The 25,408-nt window shown below is 36.4% G+C and overlaps 2 protein-coding genes and 1 long non-coding RNA gene across 3 annotated transcripts; all 3 read left to right on the top strand.

Annotated features, from left to right (window-relative positions):
• Nucleotides 1-970: 970 nt before the first annotated feature.
• On the top strand, nucleotides 971-1,773 carry LOC116171623. Its single transcript, XR_004145481.1, has 3 exons — nucleotides 971-1,250; nucleotides 1,302-1,427; nucleotides 1,683-1,773. It is a non-coding gene; the product is annotated as an uncharacterized LOC116171623 (long non-coding RNA).
• A 3,101-nt stretch (nucleotides 1,774-4,874) lies between these two features.
• On the top strand, nucleotides 4,875-15,655 carry LOC116170729 (gustatory receptor for sugar taste 64e-like). The gene is made up of 9 exons (XM_031487235.1): nucleotides 4,875-5,007; nucleotides 5,050-5,186; nucleotides 5,244-5,369; nucleotides 5,411-5,571; nucleotides 8,425-8,656; nucleotides 13,924-14,049; nucleotides 14,089-14,243; nucleotides 14,290-14,455; nucleotides 15,599-15,655. The coding sequence occupies exons 1-9, from the start codon at nucleotides 4,875-4,877 to the stop codon at nucleotides 15,653-15,655; spliced, it is 1,293 nt and encodes a 430-aa protein (XP_031343095.1).
• Nucleotides 15,656-18,139: 2,484 nt separating this feature from the next.
• On the top strand, nucleotides 18,140-21,150 carry LOC116170728 (gustatory receptor for sugar taste 64f-like). Its single transcript, XM_031487234.1, has 6 exons — nucleotides 18,140-18,517; nucleotides 20,241-20,366; nucleotides 20,446-20,654; nucleotides 20,705-20,867; nucleotides 20,916-21,005; nucleotides 21,055-21,150. Exons 1-6 carry the CDS (start codon nucleotides 18,140-18,142, stop codon nucleotides 21,136-21,138), a joined length of 1,050 nt encoding a protein of 349 aa, XP_031343094.1. The 3' UTR covers nucleotides 21,139-21,150.
• Nucleotides 21,151-25,408: the final 4,258 nt, after the last annotated feature.

The raw sequence follows: 25,408 nt of genomic DNA, 5'->3' as shown, positions 1-25,408 counted from the left end.
GGTTAGAGTGAGAGTTCCCCTATCTACGCTTAGCCTTCTGCCGGAATTTGAGATCGTGAAGTTAATTAATTGTGTTGCAGCAAACTTCGTCAGATTAGATTGTGTCTAGTCTCAAAAGAAGCGCGCTTAATTAACTTGAATTTGAAGATTAGTGTCAGACTTTTAAGACGTCAGGGAATCTTGTCCGTGACTTCCGAAAGTGGTCTGAAACCGACCGCCCTTGACAAGAAGCAAGATCGAAAAACTTCTAAAAGCCCTCGCTGTACCGTTCAGCTACGGCGACTACTGCAGTTAAGTTGTAAAATAAAACCTAATCAGATTGTGAACAATTTATGTTTTATGCAATTTTTATAACGGTTGGGTTTGAGAAGAATCATGTAGAATAGGTTGCATATACACTTAGGAGTTTAGAAATCAAAATGTTGGAGAAAATTGATAACATAAAATTTCGTATTTGGCGTAAACTGATATCTCGTTCATTTTACACCTGTACTTTCCGAGAGCAACGTGATTTGCGGTACCTGTAATTAAAAGGCAACTATTAGGCCAGATTTTCCGCATTTCATTAGTACAGCTAATTAATTTAGAAACAATTAGTTAGATAATTAGTACTCATAATTAGCAACCACAGTAGTGGGATTTAAGGCTCAGAGGGAAAAGAGGTCGACTATCAGGGAAAGAACTAATCAGATTTCTTAATTATCGTAATTCTAAAATTTTAGCCTATTTATTTAAAGTCATAATCTTGAAGCAAATTGAAACGTCAAATTAAATACCTAAGGAAGTCACTAATCAAGTTATTGTTCAACTCCTTATCACCTCACTGGATAGCAGCGTCGCGTAAATCAGCCCTTGTGGTTGTTGTTGTTGCTGACCCTGGGCTCATATCTGCATACCAATACCTGTTCTGTTGATATCAAACTACATATAAAATCAGCAAGAAATAATATACATAAATATTGACAACTTACCCTGTTGGCCGGACGATAGCTAGAGTGTGGTGAATGAAATATTAGGGGTTGTACAACCAAAGCGCTTTGTTTGCTACCGCCGTATGTGTTTATTCGATGAATACAGCAGCCCTCCGTACTGTCAACTGGCAAGTAGCGTTTAGTCTTACCGCCCAAAAATTACGGTAAGTAAAATGGATAAATATGAAGCTACCTAACTGTAGAAACGACCTAATTGCTAAAATTAAGATGGTTATAATGACCGATGGACGAATAATTAACGGATTGGATGGATCACAGGTGAGTATAGATAGTCTCTTGCTTCTTTTGTATGTTGTTTGATATCAACAGGTATTGGTATGCAGATATGAGCCCAGGGTCAGCAACAACAACAACCACAAGGGCTGATTTACGCGACGCTGCTATCCAGTGTGGTGATAAGGAGTTGAACAATAACTTGATTAGTGACTTCCTTAGGTATTTAATTTGACGTTTCAATTTGCTTCAAGATTATGACTTTAAATAAATAGGCTAAAATTTTAGAATTACGATAATTAAGAAATCTGATTAGTTCTTACCCTGATAGTCGACCTCTTTTCCCTCTGAGCCTTAAATCCCACTACTGTGGTTGCTAATTATGAGTACTAATTATCTAACTAATTGTTTCTAAATTAATTAGCTGTACTAATGAAATGCGGAAAATCTGGCCTAATAGTTGCCTTTTAATTACAGGTACCGCAAATCACGTTGCTCTCGGAAAGTACAGGTGTAAAATGAACGAGATATCAGTTTACGCCAAATACGAAATTTTATGTTATCAATTTTCTCCAACATTTTGATTTCTAAACTCCTAAGTGTATATGCAACCTATTCTACATGATTCTTCTCAAACCCAACCGTTATATTTTTCCGATTAAAATTTATTTTTTTCTATTCAACGAGTTGCATTGTTTATTTACAGAAAGTCGATTGTGCGCGGGTTTCCCGGCTACCGATGTTCGTCGCAGTTATTTATTTTGCCTCCGCCGTAGCAAAGAGTACTCTTTGGCCGTAGTAGTGAAATAATTTATGTTTCAGTTATTAACAATTTATCAGCGCACATTTTAACCACGATTAAAGACGATGTACTAAGAAATGAAGAAGTTACTCCAGAAATAAAGAGAAACTACCTCTTGGAGACATATAAAAATAACTAAACAAATCAAAAGGTGTTCGCCCTAAGAAGAGTAGCTTCAGAGCACATTTTCCATGCATTGATCATATAAATTCTTCCCAAAAGATCATTAGCTATGTGCGCTATGCTGTTCTTTACTAGAGGGATCTATGGTTAAAGTTTCAAAGAAATATCTCCATAAATATGATTTCGCGCATGCGGGAATTTTAATATTTCTACGTGCAATGTGTTTGTCTTTGCTAATGACATTTGTAGTTTTCAATTTTTACTACATGTGATACGTTTTTCTTTACTAAGCAACTATGGTTAAAATTTGAAAGAAATATCTTCATAAATAAGGAGCAGAGTGCGTATAGACTGCGCATGCGCACATGTAATGTTTACAATATGAGATATGTATGCCTTTAACAGAAGCCTCTGTGATTAAAACTTAAAAAAAGATATCGCAATAAATAAGGAAATGGATATTGCGCAGCCTGCGCATGCGCACATTAATCGTCAAGATTTTTCTTGACCCAGGTGCCAGAGCTATAAGCTACCGAATTCAAAAAGAACGAACTAAATATATTGAAAACTGTAGAAGTAGTTAAGGCTTCGGATGAACGGACAAATGGACTGAAAGACGGGCGGACGGACAAACGGACGGATAAAAAAGTGGCTGCAATAGCGCACCCAATTTCGTTGGAAAATGCGCTAAAAGTCATATCACTAGTAGGGGTTTGGGACCGGTCCCTCAAAGAAGCGGTACCTGAATTGGAACCGATTGCATAATTATAGGTCTCTCACTTGGAATCGGAACTGTTATTCAAGAAGTTATGGTAACCGGAACCGATACCGGTGACGTTGTTATTAGTACGAAAGAACAGGTATTTTTCCGTTCCCTCTTTTTGTAGGTACCTGCGCTTTGTAAGATGGAAATCCGTTTTACATTGTTAGTAAAGGTAATCGAATCAAAAACAGTAATAGGATGAAAGAAGGTGTGAGAAAAGCATAATAATTGAAACTATTAATGAAGAAGAAAGTAGAAAAAGACAGATGTGTAATTAAAAGGTTATTACTCGAGTCATTATCATGTTTTAAACAAAACCAGAAAATTCCCATTACTTTCAAAGATATGCCCGATCAACCGAATTTTGTTTATATTTTTGTCTGATTTTATTTGAACAGATCGCCCGTAAAAATACTGTATCGAGTACACTTTTTCATTACGAATACAACGGTGCCCATAAAAAAACAAAAGCTGGAAACTGTTGGTTTCAACAGGATGGAGCACCCCATCACAAGGCTCTAATCGTGGGAGAATACCTATAATAGAAATTATCCATTTAAAGGAAATTTGTTCGATGGGTATTCTCGCTTTTCCCTAATTTGACCAACGTCATGTCTACTACGGTTTCCGAGAACCCTATGATAGACATCTTGAACACAGTGTACCTACTTAATTGTTATTTATGTCAGAACTTTAAAAACTGAAAAAAAACGGAATCGGCACCGAAAATTATTGACGACACAAAATCGGGACCTTAAAAATACCAAGAATAATGCGGAATGGGAACCTATAATTCATATAGGTTCCAACCACTGGTAACGAGCAACAATGTTACGAGCTTATGAAACAATCATATCACGTGTAGTACCGTCGATTGTCTTCACCTGTGAAGAAACCTGGACAAAAGATCAAGAGAAATATTGAGGATATATGGAAGAACAGAGAATACAAATGGGGAATGGAATAGAAGAATTAATCGAGAAGTACAATAGAAGAAGGAAGAAAGAATTTTAAATTGAATAGTAGTGCACAAATGAAGGGGATTAGAATGGCAAATAGCAATTGTTTAGTTTTTTAAATAAAATCCAAGAAATAATTAAACATGTTATAATGGCAGCACAATTTTCAATTTGTTGATATTTCTACAAAAGCTATATTCATTTTAGATATGTATATGTAGGAATGAACATTGATATGAATTCTGCAGTATCGTGTATAAATTTTTAGTAAGGCCATTAATTAAAAATAATTTCTAATTCCCCAGCCTTTATTTAAGCGAATTCCGAAAATAAGGGTTAGGCGAGCCTGGTAATTCCCCTGTAATAATTACAAAAAAGCATTAATAGTCTGAATCCTTAAGCTAAAAATTAATATGAATTCAAAGTATATGCTCAATATACACATTTTTTAATAATGTTTTATAGTTTTTTGTGGACTAGGAAATGATTAATTTCAGCCTTCTTTGTGGGTAGTAAGCACCTCACTGTTATGAAATTGATACATAACGACACGATGTAATTGAGTGCAATAATAATTAGCCAAAGCTTTTACACTAATGAAAACTGACAAAATTATTGAGTCACTTCTACCGAACCACAATGAAAACGAAAATTATTAAAAATATCCAAAAATACGTTTTAAAATGCAACAAATCGACGACTCACGAATGCATGGCTTTTAGTTTACTCATCGGGCAGTTCTTTTCTTTATTTCCAGTGTACGGAATTGGACAACCAGACCCACACTGCCTGCGTTTTAATTACCTTTCCTGTAAAGTAATGTACCATGTCGCTTTCCTAATAGCGTTCTTAGTGTTCAATGGTCTTCACGTTTATTACGTAATATTTCTGATACCAAAGCTTACATTTGGATTTGTTCGTAAGGGATTCAAGTGTAATAACAGCATTTATTATTATAGCAATCTTTAGTTACGGTAATCTATTACATTGAATGCTTCGTTTCCTGCGTATTCATCTTACTTATGTCTCGTTCCTGGCCTAGATTGATGCTACTTTGGAATGGAAACGATAAGTCGACGCACATATATGGAAATTTGACTCCTTTATATTGTCGACTAAGGGTGCTAACTGTAATGTTTCTGTCTGCAGCATTAGGTATGTAAGTGAAGTGGTTCTTGAATGATTATTTGTTTTTAGTTGACAATATTCTGTATAACTATTTGACCATTTCACATCTTCCAGAAGGATGGTCGATTGACGACATTCTTAAACAAGATTTTAGCCTCATTTTCACCTTTATACCGTATTCTACGTGGACAGGCTTAGTATTTTCAGTAAGTATTTCGTTGTTATGTAATTTACTACCGTAGAAATCAATCTTGTGTGTTCAGATGATCACATTCACATGCAGATTTACGTGGACCTATGGCGATTTGTTGTTGATGATAATATGTACATCATTAGCAGAAAAGTACAGGCAAATAAATAAAGGGATAGCGAAAGCGGTTAACACGAATGTACGTTATTCTCTTTTTTACACTGTTTCACTCTTCTTCAGGTACAAAATATTGCATTTTGGAAGAAAGTACGACAGGATTACGGAAGAGTTTTTAGATTATGCCAAGCAGTGGATGATCATATAAGCAACTTGCTCATTTTGTCATTTGCTAATAATATACTCGTTATATCAATGCAATTGTATATCAGTATAAAGTTATTGTGAGTAAAATCTGTGCAAGAGTTTGCATAATTACCATGTTTCCAGAAGAGGTAATAGTGCCAGTATTCATCGTGCGCATTTCATATATGCATTCCTTTACACAATTTGTCGGGCAAGTGCAGTTTCACTGTTCGCCGCAAGCGTCAACGAAGAAGGTAGTGCTACATTGAAGCACCTGTTTAATGTTTCCACGGAAGCCTATAATGTTGAGGTAAAAGTTGTATAAACCAGTTGACCAAAGGCGTCTTTCTATTGTCTCTACAGGTAGAGAAACTAATTCAAAAAATTTCTGTGGATCCGCCTATTATAACAGGAAAAAGGTTATTTTATTTAGAAAAGCCTTTAATTCTGTATGTAAGTGTTGTACTCGGTATTGGTTAAAACCTTATTCTGGACAGGAATGTTTTCAGATTGCCGTTGCAATTGTCTCCTATGAATTAATTTTGATTCAATTAAAGGTAATTATCTAGCAATTGTGCGTAATAGAATAAATAATGATCATGATATTGTAAGCTTATCTAAGTATGCTCTTCAAGAATATGACATTAGGTAGTATGCCATAATTAATTCTTAAAAATTAGTTCTGGGCTTTAATTTTAAAGTTTCTGTGCTAGTAGGTATTGGAACTTGGAATAAACGAAAATGTAAATGCAAAACTTTGTTTTTTCGAATGAACAGGTCATTTGACCGAACAACCGAACGAATAAATAGGTTAGGATCTTTTTTCTTCTCTCCGAATCAATTTTTCTCTTTTTTGCTAAGCCTATATTTCTTTATGGTTGGCTAAAACTATTCTTTAAAATTGTTTCTTATTTCTCTTCTTCTTGGTTGATGGAGGGGTTTTCCAACCACCACTCAAATTAGTTATTGGCCTCTTATTCTCTTGACTGATTGTACATCATCATCAATTGTCATCTATTAACCCTTCCTGAAGAATGACACTGGGCGAATCGATATCCTCCGCAATTTTTTTCGGCGTGTATGAATCTGATTTAATGGGGATGCAAAAAGGGGAGGAAAAGATTCATGAAGCAAAACATGCCGCCCGTGTTCATCCCTCTCCAACTGCGATAGATTTTGCGTTTACAAGCAAACCCTAAAACCCTAAAGGTGGATTCATAGCTCTCCGTTCATCCGTTGCGTTGGTCCGTCAAACGGATAATACATTTTGTTAAGGTTCATAGCAATCCGTCCACATTGTACATTTGCAACGTATAACCATAACCTACATTTTATTTTGTACTGTACCCTCCGTGATTTTCAGTATTGAAAAATGGTACAAAAGTAAGAACACGTTGCTATCTGATTATTACCCTGAAGAACGAATAGGTGAACACTGTTAACGTACCAAACATAACCTGACTCTTGTTAAAAACGGACCAACGGAAACGTAAATATTCAACTTCAACCAACTTTTCCGTCGTAAACGGACGACGTACGATTTAAAAATTTGCTGTCTTCTGATTGGCTAACGGACAAACGGAAACGTATGAACGGAGAGCTATGAACTTACCTTAAGACCGTTTTTACACAGGGACACTGTATGCGAGATAGTGTATCCGAGATACAGTGCATCGTCAGAATTCATGTCCAATACATATCGCAGACTTTGGGCCTTCTAAATTGCTTTTGCGCAGGGAGTTAAGTACTATGTACTATGGCCCAATAGCCCATCAGTCCTCCAAAGTCGTCAAATCGCTTGGCGACTGGGACTAAGGAGAGATCGAAATTTAATCGCCAATCGTAGGAAATATGCGTGTGGACGGTTCCATAAGACGCAATGTTATACATGTATCCGAGATGCCGGTCTGCTGGCGACTGTATTTCGGTGTAAAAGTGGACTAACTAATTACCTGATCCCCCCAAGATATGAAATCGATTGCACAGTTAGCATCAGATCAACGACTAAGACGTCGACAACAAACTGGATTTTGTGCTTGTATCCGTGGTGGGAGTGGCATCTAGGGTTACTAACACCCTGGGTTGATCATCTCCCTCTATTTTATCCATAATTAGCAGTTAACCATAATTTGGGGCTAGATAATCCAGTCATATAAACCGTAAATGACGTAGCTGCTTAGCAGGAGTAGGTAACCGGCACTGAAAGGGCTCAGACTATATCCCTGAGTGCCATGAAAACTTTATGATTTAATTACTTACCTTTGTGGCTAATTATGCGAATTTGGAACTAAAGCACTTAACAAAATCAAACAAATATAGACATCGACCAGTTAGCGCCTGAATGGGAAAGGCAACCCCTACTCATATGGATTTACCGGTGCCCCAGTTAGTAGTGACGGTGTGCACCTCCGCGTTTTCTGTGAATTTTGCATTTGATATCCCTCCTGAGGGGAGACGTGTGAAGTTCAAGTTCTTAATGTCCAAATCTTTGTTCTCCGTTGCTACACCCTTCGAAGGTCGGGATCTTTTACTACACTCCAATCGATAATTAAGCTAGTATGCTGGTTACGCGTTTTAAAGTTTGACACCTTCTCTGTAGGTCGTTCTAGTGTTAGCATCCCTTGACTTAGTCCACTTCCTTTCCCCAAAGAACTTCTACAACAAAATATTGTATTTATACAGAAAATTATTGGTGCATGTGTCGCGTGTGAAAGGTTCAGTTAACATCATATCAAGTACATACTCATTGCCATAACAATTTTTCCGACACGCTAACCTTTACGGTAGATTTGTACTTATATTAAACGTGTTTTCCATTTACGATTATAAATATGTAGCATGCATTTTCCACTATGATAACGCACCATTGGCGAACTTTGATGGACAACCGAAAAAAAGAAATGTGTTTATATCTAAGTAATCGATAAACTTCCTTGATGTTATTCCTTTAGGTTACCAATACAAAGGGCAATAATGCACGTAGTTAAAAACATGAAATTACTTTATGCCAAGCATTCCGGGTGTTTATCAACTTATGAAAGTTTGAAGTTTACTTTTATACTGGGAAAATGTTTTGGTATGTTTCCAATGGAAGGATTGGCGAGCAGAAATCTGCGGATGCTAAAATTTCGGTTGATTTCGATCCCGACTGTTTACACCGCGGTGTATATGGTAGCCATGCTGGTAGTTATATTTTTTCATGTATACCACAGCATTTCAATTTCAAAATGCACTTTTGGCCATTTTGGTAAGTTTAGACCTAGTACCGTGTGTGATCCTAATCATTTTTCGTAGTTTCTTTATTTTTTAATGTATGTGCATTTCTGTCCACTGCACTTTTCTTACGTTTGTCCACAAAATTGCCAAAGTTGATGCGCATATGGACTAAAATTGATAATCAATTACGAGGAGTAGATTTTTCAAAAAACCAGGCCTTCAAATTTAGAGTGATAACTGCAGTGGTTCTACTTGGTGCACTGCGTAAGTACCAGAGTGATTTACTTGACTCATGAGAGTAATTATGTTGTAGTTGAACACATCTTGTTCTTGAGTTTTAGAATTTCAAATATTGAGCAGGAAGGGTGGACAAAATTCCGAATTTTTTTAAAAACTAATTTCCATTACGTGTTTGATCACACACATTTTGCAGTTTGGAAAGGGTTGGTATTCATGGTAAGTTACACGTTGATATACGCTTAAACATTGTATTTGTAATGTCATTCAACATACAAGAATCTGTAAAAATATCTCCCCCAATAGTCGCTACCTTGTGTAACTTGTAGGTATGGAAGGTGGAAGGAAATTTAAACCCTCCTTCCTTAAATTAGCAAAATCACAACCAAAAGGCATAACAGGCCTAGGTCCAGCTCAAGAGTAGATTCTAAAATTATATTACCGAATCACTAACACTCACTTACATTGTTCGGGCAGTAATATTAAGAAATTTGTAACATGTTTGTTGAAAATACAATGAGTTGAACTCACTTGGCCAATTTGAATTTATTCGATTATTGAACAAGTCAGAAAGGTTTCATTAAGACAAAGTACAGTCTGATTTTGTTGCTGTTTAATCGCCGAAATCAGCCACTCCATTCTTTTTCAAAACTGTGGGTGCATTTTTTTAGAGTAAACTGGTGGTTGATAAACGCATTGTAAATATTTGTGAACAAACCCGTGGAATTGTGGCCCTGGCCCCTACAACTTATTACCAAGGGCAGGGAATCACCGACCAAACAATTCTGTTCAAACTGATCGAGAATTTGGGGCGTTGGGATCATTTTAAATATTTATATAGGAACGAGAGGGTAATCTTAGCAGGAGAATTCCATCGGAACTTGAGAGGAATAGAACATGAGGGAGGTTAAGGCAGTACTTCAGTAGCGAAGCGAGATATAAAAGCTTAAGAGCTACTAGAGGACAAATTAGCATACGAATTTAAGAATAACTGGGAAAATAATGGGAGGGATTTAAGAGAGAAATTCAGGGAAGCCTTTGGGGAACGCCAAAATGATTTGAGAAAATTTTATAAGCACTTGAGGGAATGAAATAAACTTCTATAAGGAGAAATTGAAGAAGAAATTGTTAATGAGAAAGTAATATGCGGATATGCTTCACAAGGGCTGGTGAATGTAACATCACGATAGGGTGTGAATTTTCGGCATAATTCAGTGGTTTGGGTCTTTGTAAATATCCATCTCCGTATAGGGGTGAGAAGCGCAGAGTAACCCTATCGCACAAAACACTGCCTGTCGTAAGAGGCGACTAATCTAAGGCCCATTCTATCACTGTTTCTCCCTTAGCAGCTCCATTCCGCCGTGCTTCATATATTGGCTATGTCACTTTGTGGTACGTTTTTTAAATAATATTTCCATACATTTGCATCGCTATTTTCTGTATTATCCCTCCCACTTAGGGCGTACGACCAAAGTTCCCTTGAAAAATCCCACGAGATTTCTCTTTTGCCGCCTTGGGTAGGGTTCGTCGTATGAGGATTGGGCCCCTCGTCGTTGTCTGTGTACATGGGGGTATCAAACAGTGGGGCGTATAAGGATTGGACCCCTAGTCTTACTTTCACTAGAACGCTCTCTGCTGCTCGAGCGAATGTTTTGTTCTGGTTTTCACCAGGTCATTTCCCTTTTTTATTTATTGAATGTACATATTTTCATTACATATGGTGTTTTGTTTTTAATTTTTTATTAATAAAAAGGTTACAGACGTTTTCTTTGCTGTTTAATATGTCTTCAGATTAAGAAGGATTGGTTCTCAGAGCGTTTATATTTTCATTTAGTGGAATTTTTCGTTGCAGTGTAGAAATTGAAGGTGTTTGAAGCGGAGCGAGATTTCTACAGATGTGACAGTTTTTAGATGAGTTTGATGCACCACGGTACTACCATGGGCGAACCTGGGAGCTACTATCTAGCTTTGGAACCGCGTATCGTAGTCTTGCTCTTGGTTTTCTAAATATTTAAGTTTTTTTGTTCTTAGAAGAGTAGGGTACCACGAATGATGAAGATCCTTCACCGTAGCGAGGTAGGAGTAGTGATTAAATATTGGGGTAGTGCAGATAGACAAAATCGTTCTCAAAGAACCCATCAGCTAATCTTGTTAGGATTTTGTCCAAACAATTAAAATAAAAATTATATTATTAATAGTACTTATTATTAAATTTAAAGAGGCAATTTTCGATATCTGAACTGCGTTTTTCCTTTTTATTTTTGAGTGGCTGTTGAATTCTAGCTTGAACTTAATTTCCTACCCCATCGATTTCGACACAATGAGGGTGATTACAACTTCTTTTTTACAAACTCATTTGACCCTTAGAAACAGGACAAAACTCGCCCTTTCTCATTGATTTAATAATGTACACTATATTTTCAGCACTTAGCTACCGCATTCTTAAAATGGTTTCATGATTATCTGATTTTAATTTCAAGGCAAATTTATTTCTTTAAACTCATTGAAAGGTCGCCAAGCTATAAAATTTAATTACTCCGAAAACACTCTTAGTAAATTTAGCCGAAAACAACGAACTTAATCCAAATCTGAATTTAGTATCTCTTTGAATCCTCCTATAAATTAACATCCATATAAAATACTTTATATTGTTAATCTTATAACCATGCACACCCCTGGCAAATTTAATTTTCGCCACTATAAGAATTAAAAAAAAATTCAACCTCACTAGTAAGCTATTGTTACAAAATATCCAACGAACCTGAACGTGTCAAAAAAGAAAGAATAAGAAATATAAGAAAATTTAAAGTGAGAATAAGACAAAAACTTTCAACCTCTGAAGGGGATCCCGTTAAGACAAATAAATATATTAAATAAATAAATAAATAAATAAATAAATAAATAAATAAATAAATAAATAAATAAATAAATAAATAAATAAATAAATAAATAAATAAATAAATAAATAAATAAATAAATAAATAAATAAATAAATAAATAAATAAATAAATAAATAAATAAATAAATAAATAAATAAATAAATATGCGTTTAGCCCACGATCGATCATTACATCGCATGCGCCATTTGAAGCTTAAAAGTGGTTGATAATTGGGGGATATAAATACCAAAATCAAGATAAATCTAGACTACATCGCCTGAAATCCTCTTTCTCCCGGAATATTTTGTTCACGAAAAATTTGCTCTCTAGCAAATTCAATGTAAGTTAATCCCTCGCCAGATAAGTTCGCTCCTCAATTACCTCACTGTAAAAGAAAATTCGCTTTTTGGAGAGAATGCCAGATTAAATTAATTGTGAGCCTGAAATTTTAGGGTTTGTCACAGAAATAGGCTAAATACGGAGCAGTGACCCCAAGGACTAACCTTCTTTTTCTTAATTTGACCTTGCGAATATTCAGGTGAGCATTGGAGCAAGTTTTCCAGTTCACTACTTTAGAGGGGATGGAGAATGTTTTTTTGGAGCGGATTTGCTAGAGTGGTAGCAAATTTAGTGGACGAAGGGAATTATTCTTTGCTTCTCTGTTAGCAACGAACGTTTGAGTGATTTTCCATCGGAAGAATACGTCGGGGGGTGGATATTCCGACGGTCAATTTTCAGATGTGAAAACAGCAAGGGCAAATTTTTTCGGAATAAATGTTTGGAGTGACTATTTCGGTTTTCCTTGGACCGAATTTTCCGTCATTCGTTTTCAGTCCACCCTCGTTTCCTTTTAGAAACGGAGACTCTACATCCAGCGTTTTAAATAGGCATAGGAACAGACCATTGTTCAAATGGTGTCGCGTGTAGGGAGCACCATTATTACCTGAAGTACAGACTGGTAGTTATCCCTAAAGTTTTTCCGACACGCTAACTTAATGGTAGATTCGTTAAACGTGTATTTCACACACTATAACTCATTATTTTTAAAGTTAGATGGGCAACTGAAAAAATTATGTTGGTGTCTGCATTCCAACATCAGTCGGTATCGATTTTGCTTCTTTAGGTTCAAGAGCAAGAAGTAAGAAAAAATGGCATTAATTTATGCGAAACGCTCGGCTTCAACGTATGACGCTTTGAAGTTTAGTTTCCGTCTAGGAAGGTATTTTGGTATGTGTCCAATAGAGGGTTTGACTAGCTCAAATATGAAGACGCTAAAATTTCGGCTGATTTCGATTTCTACAATCTACTCTGTGGGGTATATGGTTGGCATATTAACGGTCATATATTTTCATTTTTACCACTGCATTTCCACTTTAACATTCAGGTTTGGCCATTTCGGTAAGTTGTAGCGCTGTTAACGCACGTCATACTTTTCGTAGTATCCATAGTCTTTTTTACATGTGCATTTGTATCTACTGGACTCTTTTTACGATTGGGCACAAAACTACCGAACTTAATGCATACATGGATGAAAGTTGATAATCAATTACGGGGAGCCGATTTTTCAAAAAATCTTACCTTCAAACTAAGAGTGATAACAGTCGTGGTTCTAGTTGGAGCACTGCGTAAGTATAATCAATACTCAAATTGATCCGGAGCTATCATTTTGTAGTTGAGCATATCTTGTTTTTGAGTTCTGCGATTTCAAATATTCCGCATGAAGGATGGACAAGATTTCAGATTTTTTTAAAGACCAATTTCAGTTATGCATTTGATCATGTCAGTTTTGCAGTTTGGAAAGGAGTGTTATTAATGGCAAGTGTTTCAACTCATCTATTTAAATAAATGTTGATTTTCCACTGTAGACATGCGTAGCTCTTATACAGTAAATTTTATCCCTCCGCTACTATCACTACTTTTCTACCATAAAAAGTAATGGTTTTGTGTGTTTTTATTAGGACCTCTTAATTATGTTTATTATGTATTGGGGGATGGGGGGAGGGAGCTGCAACCTTTTTCTGTGGAGGTACTTTTGCAGAATCTTTTCGTTCTCCAATCTTGCAAAAATCAACCATATACAACAAAAGCGCCATCCATTTATGACACCTTGGTTTGCAGATGCTAAGCTTTATGTGTACTTTTACATGGAATTACACGGACTTGTTTATAATACTCCTCAGCACAGCATTAACGTCCAAACTAAACTGCATGAATTATCGGATGCGCATGGTCTTGACTGACAAGGTTAGTACCATTCCTTTGACAACCTCTAATTTTGACCAGTCCAAAGACATGACACTGTGGAACAAACTACGGCACGACTTCAACTCAGTTTCCGATTTGTGCAAGTTATTAGATCACGAAATTTCCGACATAGTTTTCTTATCCTTCGGCATCAACTTATTTATTATACTCGTACAACTGTATAACAGCTTAAAGTAAGTGATACCTTTGACCCTAAAATTAGCTAATGGCCATTTTCAGACCGCGTAGCCAAAGCGTCGTTGGGCAAGTATACTTTATGTATTCCTTCATGTTTTTGATATTCCGGGCGGTTGGTGTGCTGTTATATGGTTCTAGCATTCACGAAGCTAACAAAGAAACGGGAATTATTCTGATGTCCACTCCATCTGATGTGTATAATCCTGCTGTAAGTAAAGGAAGAAACTGTATGGCGCACTATATGTAAGTTTTCAGATTGAACGTTTGTTATACAAAATCAATTTTGATCCACTAGCTTTGACAGGGAAGAGATTCTTTTATGTTACCAGACCTCTAATTCTCAATGTAATGTTCGTGTGATGATTATTGATCTTGAATAGTATTGATGTGGTTTCAGATCGCTAGCGCTATCGTTACGTATGAATTGGTTTTACTTCAATTCCATATGGTCCAATATTAATCAAGCAAATGCGAGTTGATGTGAATTGATTTGTAATTACATTTCTTTGTAATAAATCTTATCACAAATGCAGCACTGAATAAGCGAAATCTGTCTGATCGTTTCGATTTGACTCACCTACGGACTCGAAGAAACCAACATTGATTTTAGGTTCAGGATTTAGGTGGGTTATGAGAAGACAGTCATCATGAACTTCAAACATACTTATAAGGTTTTTCACCAGGGACCTTTTTTTAAACGAAACTCAATAGCAGCTTCGACAATCGACGTTGCCGCAAAATTTGCGTTGAGTCCGGCGTATATAATTAGCGAAGCACAAAGAAAAAGGGAAGACGGGTAGCAAATGTGATAGCGTAAATTTCGTCTTCGCGGTTTTAATGGCTACAAGAACAAAATTGTCTTAAAAAGTAGATAATTCACGGTAGATTGGCTACTGCTTGTTTGTAAAGTTCGAGTAAACATTTCGCTTTCCACGCGCAGTTTTTTTTGTTCTACGCGACGTTATTATCACAGATATTAATTCCTTAACTTACTTTAATTACGCTAATATCCAGGAAACACTACTGCTTCAGGTCAGGAATGTGCCTAGTGTTGTTTTTCCTACCTGTGCATTTTACTTCCTAGTAGTAAAATAGTATAGATATTTCCGTATTAGTCGGCATTCTCCTTGTTATTCTTAAAGATTATGCTTCCTTGCTTTTGGCGGTCACTTTAAATCTGTTCCACAAGAACATCTTGGGCCGCCAGCAGGGGCAGGTTGTTTTTGGGTCGGTACGGGTCTCGGTGTGACTTCTGTGTCTTCCTTTTTGTTGACTGCTAGTGGATATAGTTTGGAAATCGGGCGTTTATATTCTAGATTGCCCGTTTGCTCTATTTTATTCTATGTTGTAGATTATGGACATATTCCGCGGACTAAATTTTCCAGAAATCCTTTTCGATCCTTTGTAGTTATCCTACCACTACCTTATAATGGGCCGGACCTCTTCTGTCAGATCAGTCTCATCTGGTGGCATCTGGAGCGGTCGTCCGTTGAAGATGTGAGGCGTGAGTACCAATAAGTCCTCTGCATCCTTTTGTACTGCGTACAATTGTCGTGAGTTTAGTACAATACTGTTAATAGCTCTTCGTACTGCCTCCGGTGATCCTTTTTCTCGATGTCGGCTATCAGTACTACAGCATACTGTCTCCATCTGAGTAGAAACTGGGATAAATCACCTTGTAGTTTTGGTATCCGTGATCATCATCGCGTTCTGGCTTTTCCCTGAACTGGAGGTGGTTGAAGCATCAAACACGACTCGAAATTTTGTAGTGGAGCTTTCCTCTTTTAATACCGAATGGTGGGGATTGTAGTAACTCGCGGGTGCCACCCTGCATTTCGAAGTACCGTTAAGTCCCAGCTCTTCATGTTCTCCCATAAAAGCTTTGTACTTCAAATTCTTGATAATAGGAAAACTTCCTTTCTATCTGTAGATGGCCAGCGGTTACCTTCTTTTCGTGTCTCCAACCTCTTCTTCAATTTCCCAAAATTTGGTCAGCGCGGCCTCGTCCGTAATGGAGACCAACTTTGATTGAGTACGTCTTCTTCCCGACAACCTTTGTCTTCTCGAGGTTTCTTTATCATTTACTTGACCAGAAACCTTTGGGCCAGGGACATTATAGTGATGGTCGGGAGCTGCCGTCAGCAGGGCATTGAGGTATTCTTTGTAGGCCATGACCAATTCATAGGTTTGTGTGTAGAACTGGTGAAGTAATCAAGTCCTGGCTCTTATTGCAGTGTCATGATATGTCAGTGGCGTAGGCTGAACGTAGTCCAAGTCCATTGCGCTGCTAACTCACTCTTTTTTTGTGGGCGATCTCGTCCCTAGCTTCCGGAGGCGCTCGTCGGATCCTTCCAGCTTTTTTAAAGTTGGTTAAGGACCTCTCCACGGCTTTTTTACTCGCTATTTTTTGGTCACTTGAGATCACTTGACTGGAATCGGAAAACTTGACTCGAAGGACCAAGCAAAACTTACACAAGGTAAATTCGGTCGAGCATTATCTTATATAATTCAAAACTGTACCGGGTTTGAATTATAAGATAACATACCGTTCCCGAAAGTTAGAAGGTTTGATAATGTTTTAGTGATCTATTACAGTATATTTATATCAAAGATACTTCCTTAACCTACTTGAATTACCCTAATATCCTGGAAAAGCTGCTGCCCATTCCTGTCTGCCCAGCCCTGTCCATTTTACTTCCCAGTAGTAAAATAGTAGGTATACACATTTCCGTATTAATCTGTATTTTTGCCGGCTATTCTTCAAGATGATACCGTGTGTTTTGCATCGACGAATCAATATTCGTAAAGCGCGAAAATAAAAATATAAAGATAACCATGTAAATAAAATTGTAGTACGCTTTCTGAAACATCGCGTAATTATTTATGAACTTTTATCAACATCGCGAGTTCGAACATGTCAATCTAGATCTGTATTGGCGAAAGATTGGGATCGCTGCATGAATGAACGAGAACCTATACAACCTGGAACGAGCTGCATTTTTTTTCAATTGTCAACACGATTGGGGTTCTTCCATCGTTCATAAAGGAGCTGCAATTACCAAAGAACGCTGACCTTACCCTAGGGTAATTATCTACAACGCCGGAATCTCTGAATCTCTATGACGTTTTCGAATAATACGGAATAAGAGAGTTCGTAAATGTAGGTTTGTATTTGCTGCCAGTTGAAAAACTGTAAACCATTACAGTGATGTGTAAAAAATTTCAAGTCAAATAATTAAATTTCCTATTTCTAACAAAACTTCCAGTTTTCAGTTTATGAACTCATTCTCATTTAAGTTCAATGTAATAGTGCAATATGGGTACGATTACTAAACATTCAACATAATTAGCTCAAAGTTAATATTATTAAAGTCAGATCAATAAGAGTAAATAAACATTTAGTAGTAGCGTGTCCATAAAATAGTACAATCTCCAAAAAGGCGTGAAAACGGTTCATTAATTACACAGACTTGTTATGACTTTATAATCGTTGACCGACCTGCATGGCTATGTATCAAAACATGTAATATGCGGTATCTGAAATGAAATCAGAGATGATAAATTATACCTACCTACACAAGTATTAAAAGACAAATGCGTGCAGGTATACCTAATACAAATAAAAACGCCTGAGAAATGACAATTTGCGAGTATTTCTCCTAGAAACCAATGAAATTGTTTGTATTAAACTAGCGCCGATAAATTGTTATTGAGGAAATGTGTTTATGAAACCTTACTTACAGCTCACGTCAATCACACAATCGGAAACGAACAACGTTTTCAAGTTTCAAATCGATTAAGTGGATAACGTAAATTATGTACACAGCTTTATATTAATTTCGATCGGTTTTCTCTTTAAATCAAAACCTTTCAGTACCAACGCGTTCAGATAATGTACAAAAAATCGAATCAAATATTCACCCTCTACAAACCAAATCCCATACCGAAACCTAGAAAGAATTTAAACACGTCCAGACGAAATTTTCATCAATGCTTGAAATGGATGCTGCTGGTAGCTCAGTGTTTTGGGCAAATTCCCGTGATTGGTATTACCGATCCCAGCGCAAGATCTTTGCAGTTCAAGTGGAAAAGTTGGAGAACAGTCTACGCCCTACTGAATTGTCTGGGATCCGTTTGTCTGACTGGAACATTTTTGGGAAACTTGCTCGTGAATGGAATGGATCTTTTCTCCTCTAGTAAGAAACCCTTAGGAGATTTAGGTGTTATCGGAACTGTTTTAGCATCTGTCGCATTTCACGTCAATACTATGGTTGTAACGTTACTGTTTTTTAATTTGTCGAAAAACTGGCCACATCTGATGAATAAATGGGCAGACGTAGAAGACTCGATGAGTAGTTATGGATGGCCCAAGTATTTGGATATTAGAATCAATGGCACTGTCCTAGTTGTTTTAACTGTGGCAATAAGTGAGTACGGGTGTGAAAAATTAAACCAAGTCAATCTATAAAAACACAAAATTCTGCTGAGCTGAATTAAATCAACGGTTCGACAATCAATAGTCAATAGAATGTTGTCAGTTGCAGACAGACAAAGGGACAAAAACTAACACTATTTGAAAGGCTTTCAATTACGTAACAATATTAACAACAACATTAATATAATATACGTTTGGTAGCATAGAAACAGTAAATAGTTAATTAGTCTGTCCTGCTTGGATTACCGCATATCTTTTCCACCTGACACCTTGGGCACGTTAGGCAAATCATTAAAAAAATTAGGTAGCAGGAATAGATTCGAACCAGTGCAGTATTGTTACATTCGAGGGCAGTGGAAATCCTCTTGATTACATCTGCTCCATAGTGATCTATGAAGAATGTGGTAAACTGCAAAAAATAAAGGAGTTGAAAAATGAATCACATATCCATTATCATTGTTTAAAATATGGGGAGTGGGGGTATTCCTGGTTCAGTAATCGAACTTACAGTTACAATTAAGTACATGGAACCTACCAAAGAAATTTGAGGGATTATGATACACATGATTAAATCTCCCCCTCAGATGTTTAATAAATCCATTTCTTTTGCATTGATTAATGGCCTCTGAAAGGGGTAAAATAGCGTAAGTAGTGGGTATCAGGGATGTAAATGTGATTTTCAAAACTTCTTTTGACAGAGCCACCCCTAGGTGGTCATTCAGCACTAAATTTTTAATCTGAAGAGAGGGAAACCCCTTCAGTATTTTGTGACCTCCCTCCTTCCGTATCTAAGCATATCCAAATATTCCACTGTGCCATACGAAAATATGTAGGTCCCCTCGTAAGGTTTTGTTTAAGTGGGTTACCCGATGAGATCAGGGTTTTTTATAGCCTTGTACAGTTGTATAGATCAAGTCAGCACCGGAGCATAAACATATCAAGGCTCCACAATTTTCGTTTGGAAGCTTTGCATAATAAGTAACAAAATTTGCTGTTCTTTAATTTTATATATGCACTCATAGAAGAATTGTAAGTTAAAATTTGATCCATTGTCATTTAAGTGTTCTTTTAATTGACATCAGTTTTCTGACTTTTCATGTGAATAAAATCTGCAGTTAGACCCTCCAATTTGAAACTGTCTAGAAATCAGTCTCAGCTATAATTTATGGTTTTATGACTTGGAAGCCTTACACAATCATTATCACGATCCCATTAGCAATTTTGTTGGGAGAATTTTGTCTTTTACTATGATTGCTCGTGTTTCATAAAAATGTTCCATGTTAAACATGCGAGTAAAATGTTTTGTGCTACGTACTTCACCTACAGCGATCCAGATCCTAATTAAATTTATACATTACAGTAGAAACGTCCATTGTAAAAGTCCAAAAATTTCTCTTATCGAGCGCAAACGGAAAAGACGAATCCCTATTTGAGTATTATATCACCGCGCTGATGTATCCCCATGTGTTTCAACGTATAGAGTACTCAATATGGTGGGCAATTCCCATGCAGGTCTACCACATATTTCAAGTGTCTCATTCTAAATTGAGTTTTGCAGATCATCAATATTTTACTAACATTTGCTTGGACATTTAATGATCTTTTTCTGATACTAATCAGCACCGGACTGGCCGTCAGATTTCAACAAGTTACTGCAAAATTACGAATTTTGAAAAACACAAAGGTAATTTCGGGGATGATGTGACAAAGCAACTTTCGGCAATTACCTTTACTCATTATGTTTGTAAACGACCGTACTGCAGCAAGTTGATTTGTTACTAATTCTACTAGTTTATTCAGAAATTATCGTTGGACAGAATACCAGTTTGGATGATTGGAGAGCAATAAGAGAGGATTATAACAGACTAAGCCAGTTGACAAAAACCGTAGATGACGCCCTATCATTCATGATACTGGCCTCATACACGAACAACCTCTTCTTTATCCTTGTTCAACTTTTCAACAGCTTAAGGTAGATAATTTCTTTGGAATAATCGTATCCTAACTGACGCTTTGTTGCAGGTCGATGAAAGATACCTTAGAAAAGGTTTATTTCTTCTTCTCTTTCGGTTTCATGATAATCCGAACGGTTAGCGTGTCAATGTATGGTGCTTGGATCTACGACGAAAGTAAAGAACCGGCTACAACCCTGAACTCAATTTCTTCAGACACATACAATCCAGAGGTTATAAATTTGTACATTTTCTAGTGAAATGTAACTGGTTTGTTTTAGATAAAAAGGTTCATTGATCAAATTAAGTTTGATACTGTTGCGTTATCTGGCAAGCATTTCTTCTATATAACCAGGGGGCTTATTTTAAGCGTAAGTATGTACCTAGTCGGTGGAAAATGTGCGTGACTAACCATTTCAGATGGCCGGTGCAATTGTTACCTACGAATTGGTTTTAATACAATTTAATGTTAATCTGTTACAAGATGGTACGTCTGAAACTTAAATAATTGTAGGCATGCACTGAGCCTTTGGTGTAAATTAGCAATGTCAAACAGGTAACAAATAATAAAATAATGTCACTACGTGCGAGAATTGTTTTTTTTTCTTGTATAGATGACTAAAGCATTAAATGTATTTATGCACTCAAAGTAGTCAAACAAAAACAGAGATAGCTTGCAAAGGGTAGTACAGGTAGATGAGAGGTTAGATGTTACAGTCGCACCTATTTCTTTAACTAGCTCTTCACTTTTTGGAGAATACGAGCGACTAAGACAGTACGGTCCATAGATTCCGAATGGATTTGGCGATCTATATTTTCCGACTCATTGGTCGTGATGAACGGCCAATCGCCTGAAAAAGTTACCTGCGCCAGTCTGATGGGCGGTAATACAATCATAATGGGATTTAAGTAACCAAAACAGCTAAATCAGGTCTATTCATGACGAGATCATAGAGCTCGGCGAGAAGCCCTATAGTTGCAGTTTTTGAAACAGCCGTGGGTTTTTTATGGCCCAAAGGCGTAGATGATTAGTTTAGGCACAGATCTACACATACACAGATTGCTAACCTTATGCATTTTTTGGGAAACAAATTTAGGTATACTTAAAAGCGCCCTCTATTGCGGAGCAGTATAAACATGTATCGTTTAAAACTGTAATATGACGCTTATGGATTTATGCGTTAGATGTCGCTGAAACAAAATTAAAGCGCTAAAGTGTGCACAATTCGAATTCCTTAATATTCGTATTATTACAGTGGTATGATATGATAGGAGGTACGTTGAGCCATAATTGTGTAGTAACCCGTTCGCTAGGGAGTACACCTAGGAACTGGAATTACTCGGGGAATTGGGAACTGGTCAGAGTAATAGAGGTAACGGCTTGCACGTTTTAATAAAGGGTTGAAAGATTGTTGTTTTAATGACACTATAAACACTCACTCACCTCGACGGCTAATTACGATTAACCCCCTAGGGCTAACGGCAACACACTCAACACAAGGAACGGCAGGGGTGCAGGTTAACAAAGGTTTTACAGGTACTGGAACGACGGTTAAGGGTACAAATTATATAGGAATAAATCACAGGTAAATAAGGCTGGTTAATAGCAAAAGGCACTGGTAAAGATAGAAGCAAAAGTTACAAACACTGGACTGACACAGGTATATATAGCTTGGAGATCTGGTGGGGAAGACGATTAGGAGGGGCGAAATTAAGTGGAAATATCTGGGCGAAATCTCATTTACTGGTTTGGGGCAGATTATTTCCTCACCCTTAATTTCGTTTCCTCACAATTGTTTAATTTAACACTGAAGCTACTCATTCGTCGTAAGGAAGTTATTAAAAGCGGGTCCCTGTGGTCACAGATACACACGAACATAGGGCAGGTTCTTAAAGAATCGTGAAGGTTTTTTGAAGTTGGCGGACACTATTTGCGGCTTTAAAGGTCTTGACAAATTGCTAACCGCAAAGGCATACTTACAAACTATGTATATCTCTGCCATCATTAACGTTACACTCTTTACCACGCCGATAAGATATAAGATAGGGAGGTTATTTTCGAAAAGTTGATAGTTTTCGAGTTGTAAGCACAAAACTGCTAAAAAAATATCTTATTCAACTTTTTTTGTATTTTTTTCAATGTTGCGTCATGAAATTTTGTTAGCAAACCTCAGATTCGGATTCAGCACCCCAAAAAACATATAGAATCAAAGAAATCAAAACCACCCCACAACTTTCCTGGTAAAAATACAATTAAACTGGATTATATCTTTGAATATAAAATTAGGAAGAAGTCTAAGCCTGTACTTTCGCGTGGGTCTCTAAAAGTACCTTGAGCGATAGATGGAGCCACGAAATGAACGTGAAAAGTACCTTTGGATTTATATGCGCGCTTTCCGAAGGCAGTCACTGCTCTTCCTTCTTACAGAGCGTTTTATGTGTAGGACAAAGATAGCCTGAACTCTCCCACTTGCACTCATTGATTTGTTACCGTACTCTTATGTTGATAATGGGCGCGCGTACATAATTGAAAACGCTGCAAATACCAATTTAGACACAGAAAATTTCATAGAACAAAAATTGTAGACAATTAAATTTACTATAAAAAAGTCCGCGACGGCATATATCTATCTTTAATCGTTTAGCCTTACCAACCATTTAAAGTTGTACCTAGTGTCCTCGTTGGTTTCAATAATATCTTTGAATGCTTATCATATATGAATGGTTAAAGATACATACATGCTGCCGCGGACTTTTTTGTAGAAAATTAAATTCTCTACAATTTATGTTTTATGAGTTTTTCTGTCCGAAGTTTCGTTTTCACAGCGTTTTAAAGTAAATGTGGGTACCTTTCGTTTTGTGACTGAATCTAAAATTCAAAGGTTGTGAGCAATTTGATTGTACGTGATGATAGGGTTTTGTGTGCTATTTAAGTTTTATAAGAAGTGTCCTGTGCCTAAACCCCCTAGTTTTTAGGTTATTCAATATTTTTCACAAAACAATAATGAATTACATGTTTATAAACAGGATCGAGTAAGCAGTGATAATAGAAACCAAAAGAATTCCAGTAAGCAAGTGTCACAAGTAAATTATCTGCTGCAATTAATGTGCTCCCTATTTCGTAGCAAAATAAGATTAATTAAAAAGGCGAATTTCGAACTAGTCTTTTTAAAAAATCTTATTTTACTAAGAAAAAATGAGTACCTACACTTGCAGCAAACAATTAATTTATGGCACTTGTTTACTATTTGGCATTCTTTGGTTTTTTATTATCACGGTTTACTTTTGTTTATAAATATGTAATTCATTAATGTGTAACTGTTTAGTGAAAAATATTGATTAATTTAAAAACTACGGGGTTCAGGCACAGGATATTCCTTCTAAGAATTGAAGAGCGCACCACAGACCATCGAATAGAGAAACAAAATAGTGGTACTTCCATTTGAATAAAAATAGTTATAGCACTTTGAAATCTAGAAATTTTACAATTTTTTTGTAAACACTCTGTATCATTAAATTCAACTTCCTCATTACCTAAGTGTTGCCTTTTATTCAGATTAAAATTATTGATTTCTATTTCTTAACTTTAAAATCAAGGTCGCTACGATTAATCAAAGTGGGGCTGGTTTATAGAGAATTATTCGAAAAAAATTAATAATTTGGGCTGCAGAGGTTAAAATGACATCGAATTAGCTAAAAATAAACATGCTGTTCCATTTAAAAAAATCAGCTGTGTATTGACACCGTAAACATGAGACACTCTGTACATCCAAATATAATTTCTGTATATGCATAACATTCTGTATAATTGATATAAAACGTAAAAAACGAAGAAAGAATGGGAAAATTTTGCATTTGACTTCAATTATCTCTTTATCTATTGCTCTGAGAGAAAATGAAGAGAAATGAATTTGATTAGAATCGAATTTTCTATAAGATACAGTTGGTATGGAACATTCATTTTCAAAAGTTATTGTTTTTTTATGGAAAGATATAAAAAAAGTAATCCCGAAAATTAACAATCTGTTACTAAGCAAAATTCATCCTATCTTTTATATTATCCGTAGCTTGATAACGGAACAATACGGCAACCGATCACCCGATCACCGTAGGTATCATAGTCGTTGATTAATTAAAAACACAAATTAAAAAATCCATGCTTTGTCTTTCAAAGTGGGTGACTCCCAGATTCTCCCCCAATTCTTTCCGCTAGTGGAACCCTAAGCAAACCGTTTCCAACAATTGTCCCGATGATTCTTGCAAATTGACGGACTGTCAATTTTTTTTTTCAAAATCCGAAGACTTTTGCTAGTTAACAAATGGAATAATTTCCGAAATATAACAAGAAATGTGACTCCATAATAGGCGAACAGAAACCTCTCGGAAAATGTACCTAAATTTAAAAAAAAATACGTCGAAATCCGTCCGTCAATTTGCAGAAATCATCGAGACAACTTTTGGAAAAGGTTACTTTGGGGTTCCACCATCTGTACAAAAATTTAGAACGCTATGAGAGTTATCCAATTTGTTTGTTTATTTAATCAATGGCTATGATACCTACTTACGGTGATCGGGTTTGTCGTATTGTTTTGTTATCAAAAGAAGGGACCAAATACGGATTTTCAAAAAGATCGGATGAATTTTACTCAGTAATAACAGATTGTTAATTTCCGGAAATGCGTTTTTTTATATTTCTCCATAAAAAACAATAACAATTAAGAATGAACGTTCCATACTAAATGTATGGTCTACATAGACAATTCAATTGTAAACA

This window comes from Photinus pyralis, unplaced genomic scaffold (genome assembly GCF_008802855.1).
Source record: "Photinus pyralis isolate 1611_PpyrPB1 unplaced genomic scaffold, Ppyr1.3 Ppyr1.4_LG5, whole genome shotgun sequence".
Lineage (NCBI taxonomy): Eukaryota > Metazoa > Arthropoda > Insecta > Coleoptera > Lampyridae > Photinus > Photinus pyralis.
The sequence above is the reverse complement of the archived record's forward strand: the minus strand, read 5'-3'. Positions and strand labels throughout refer to the sequence as shown.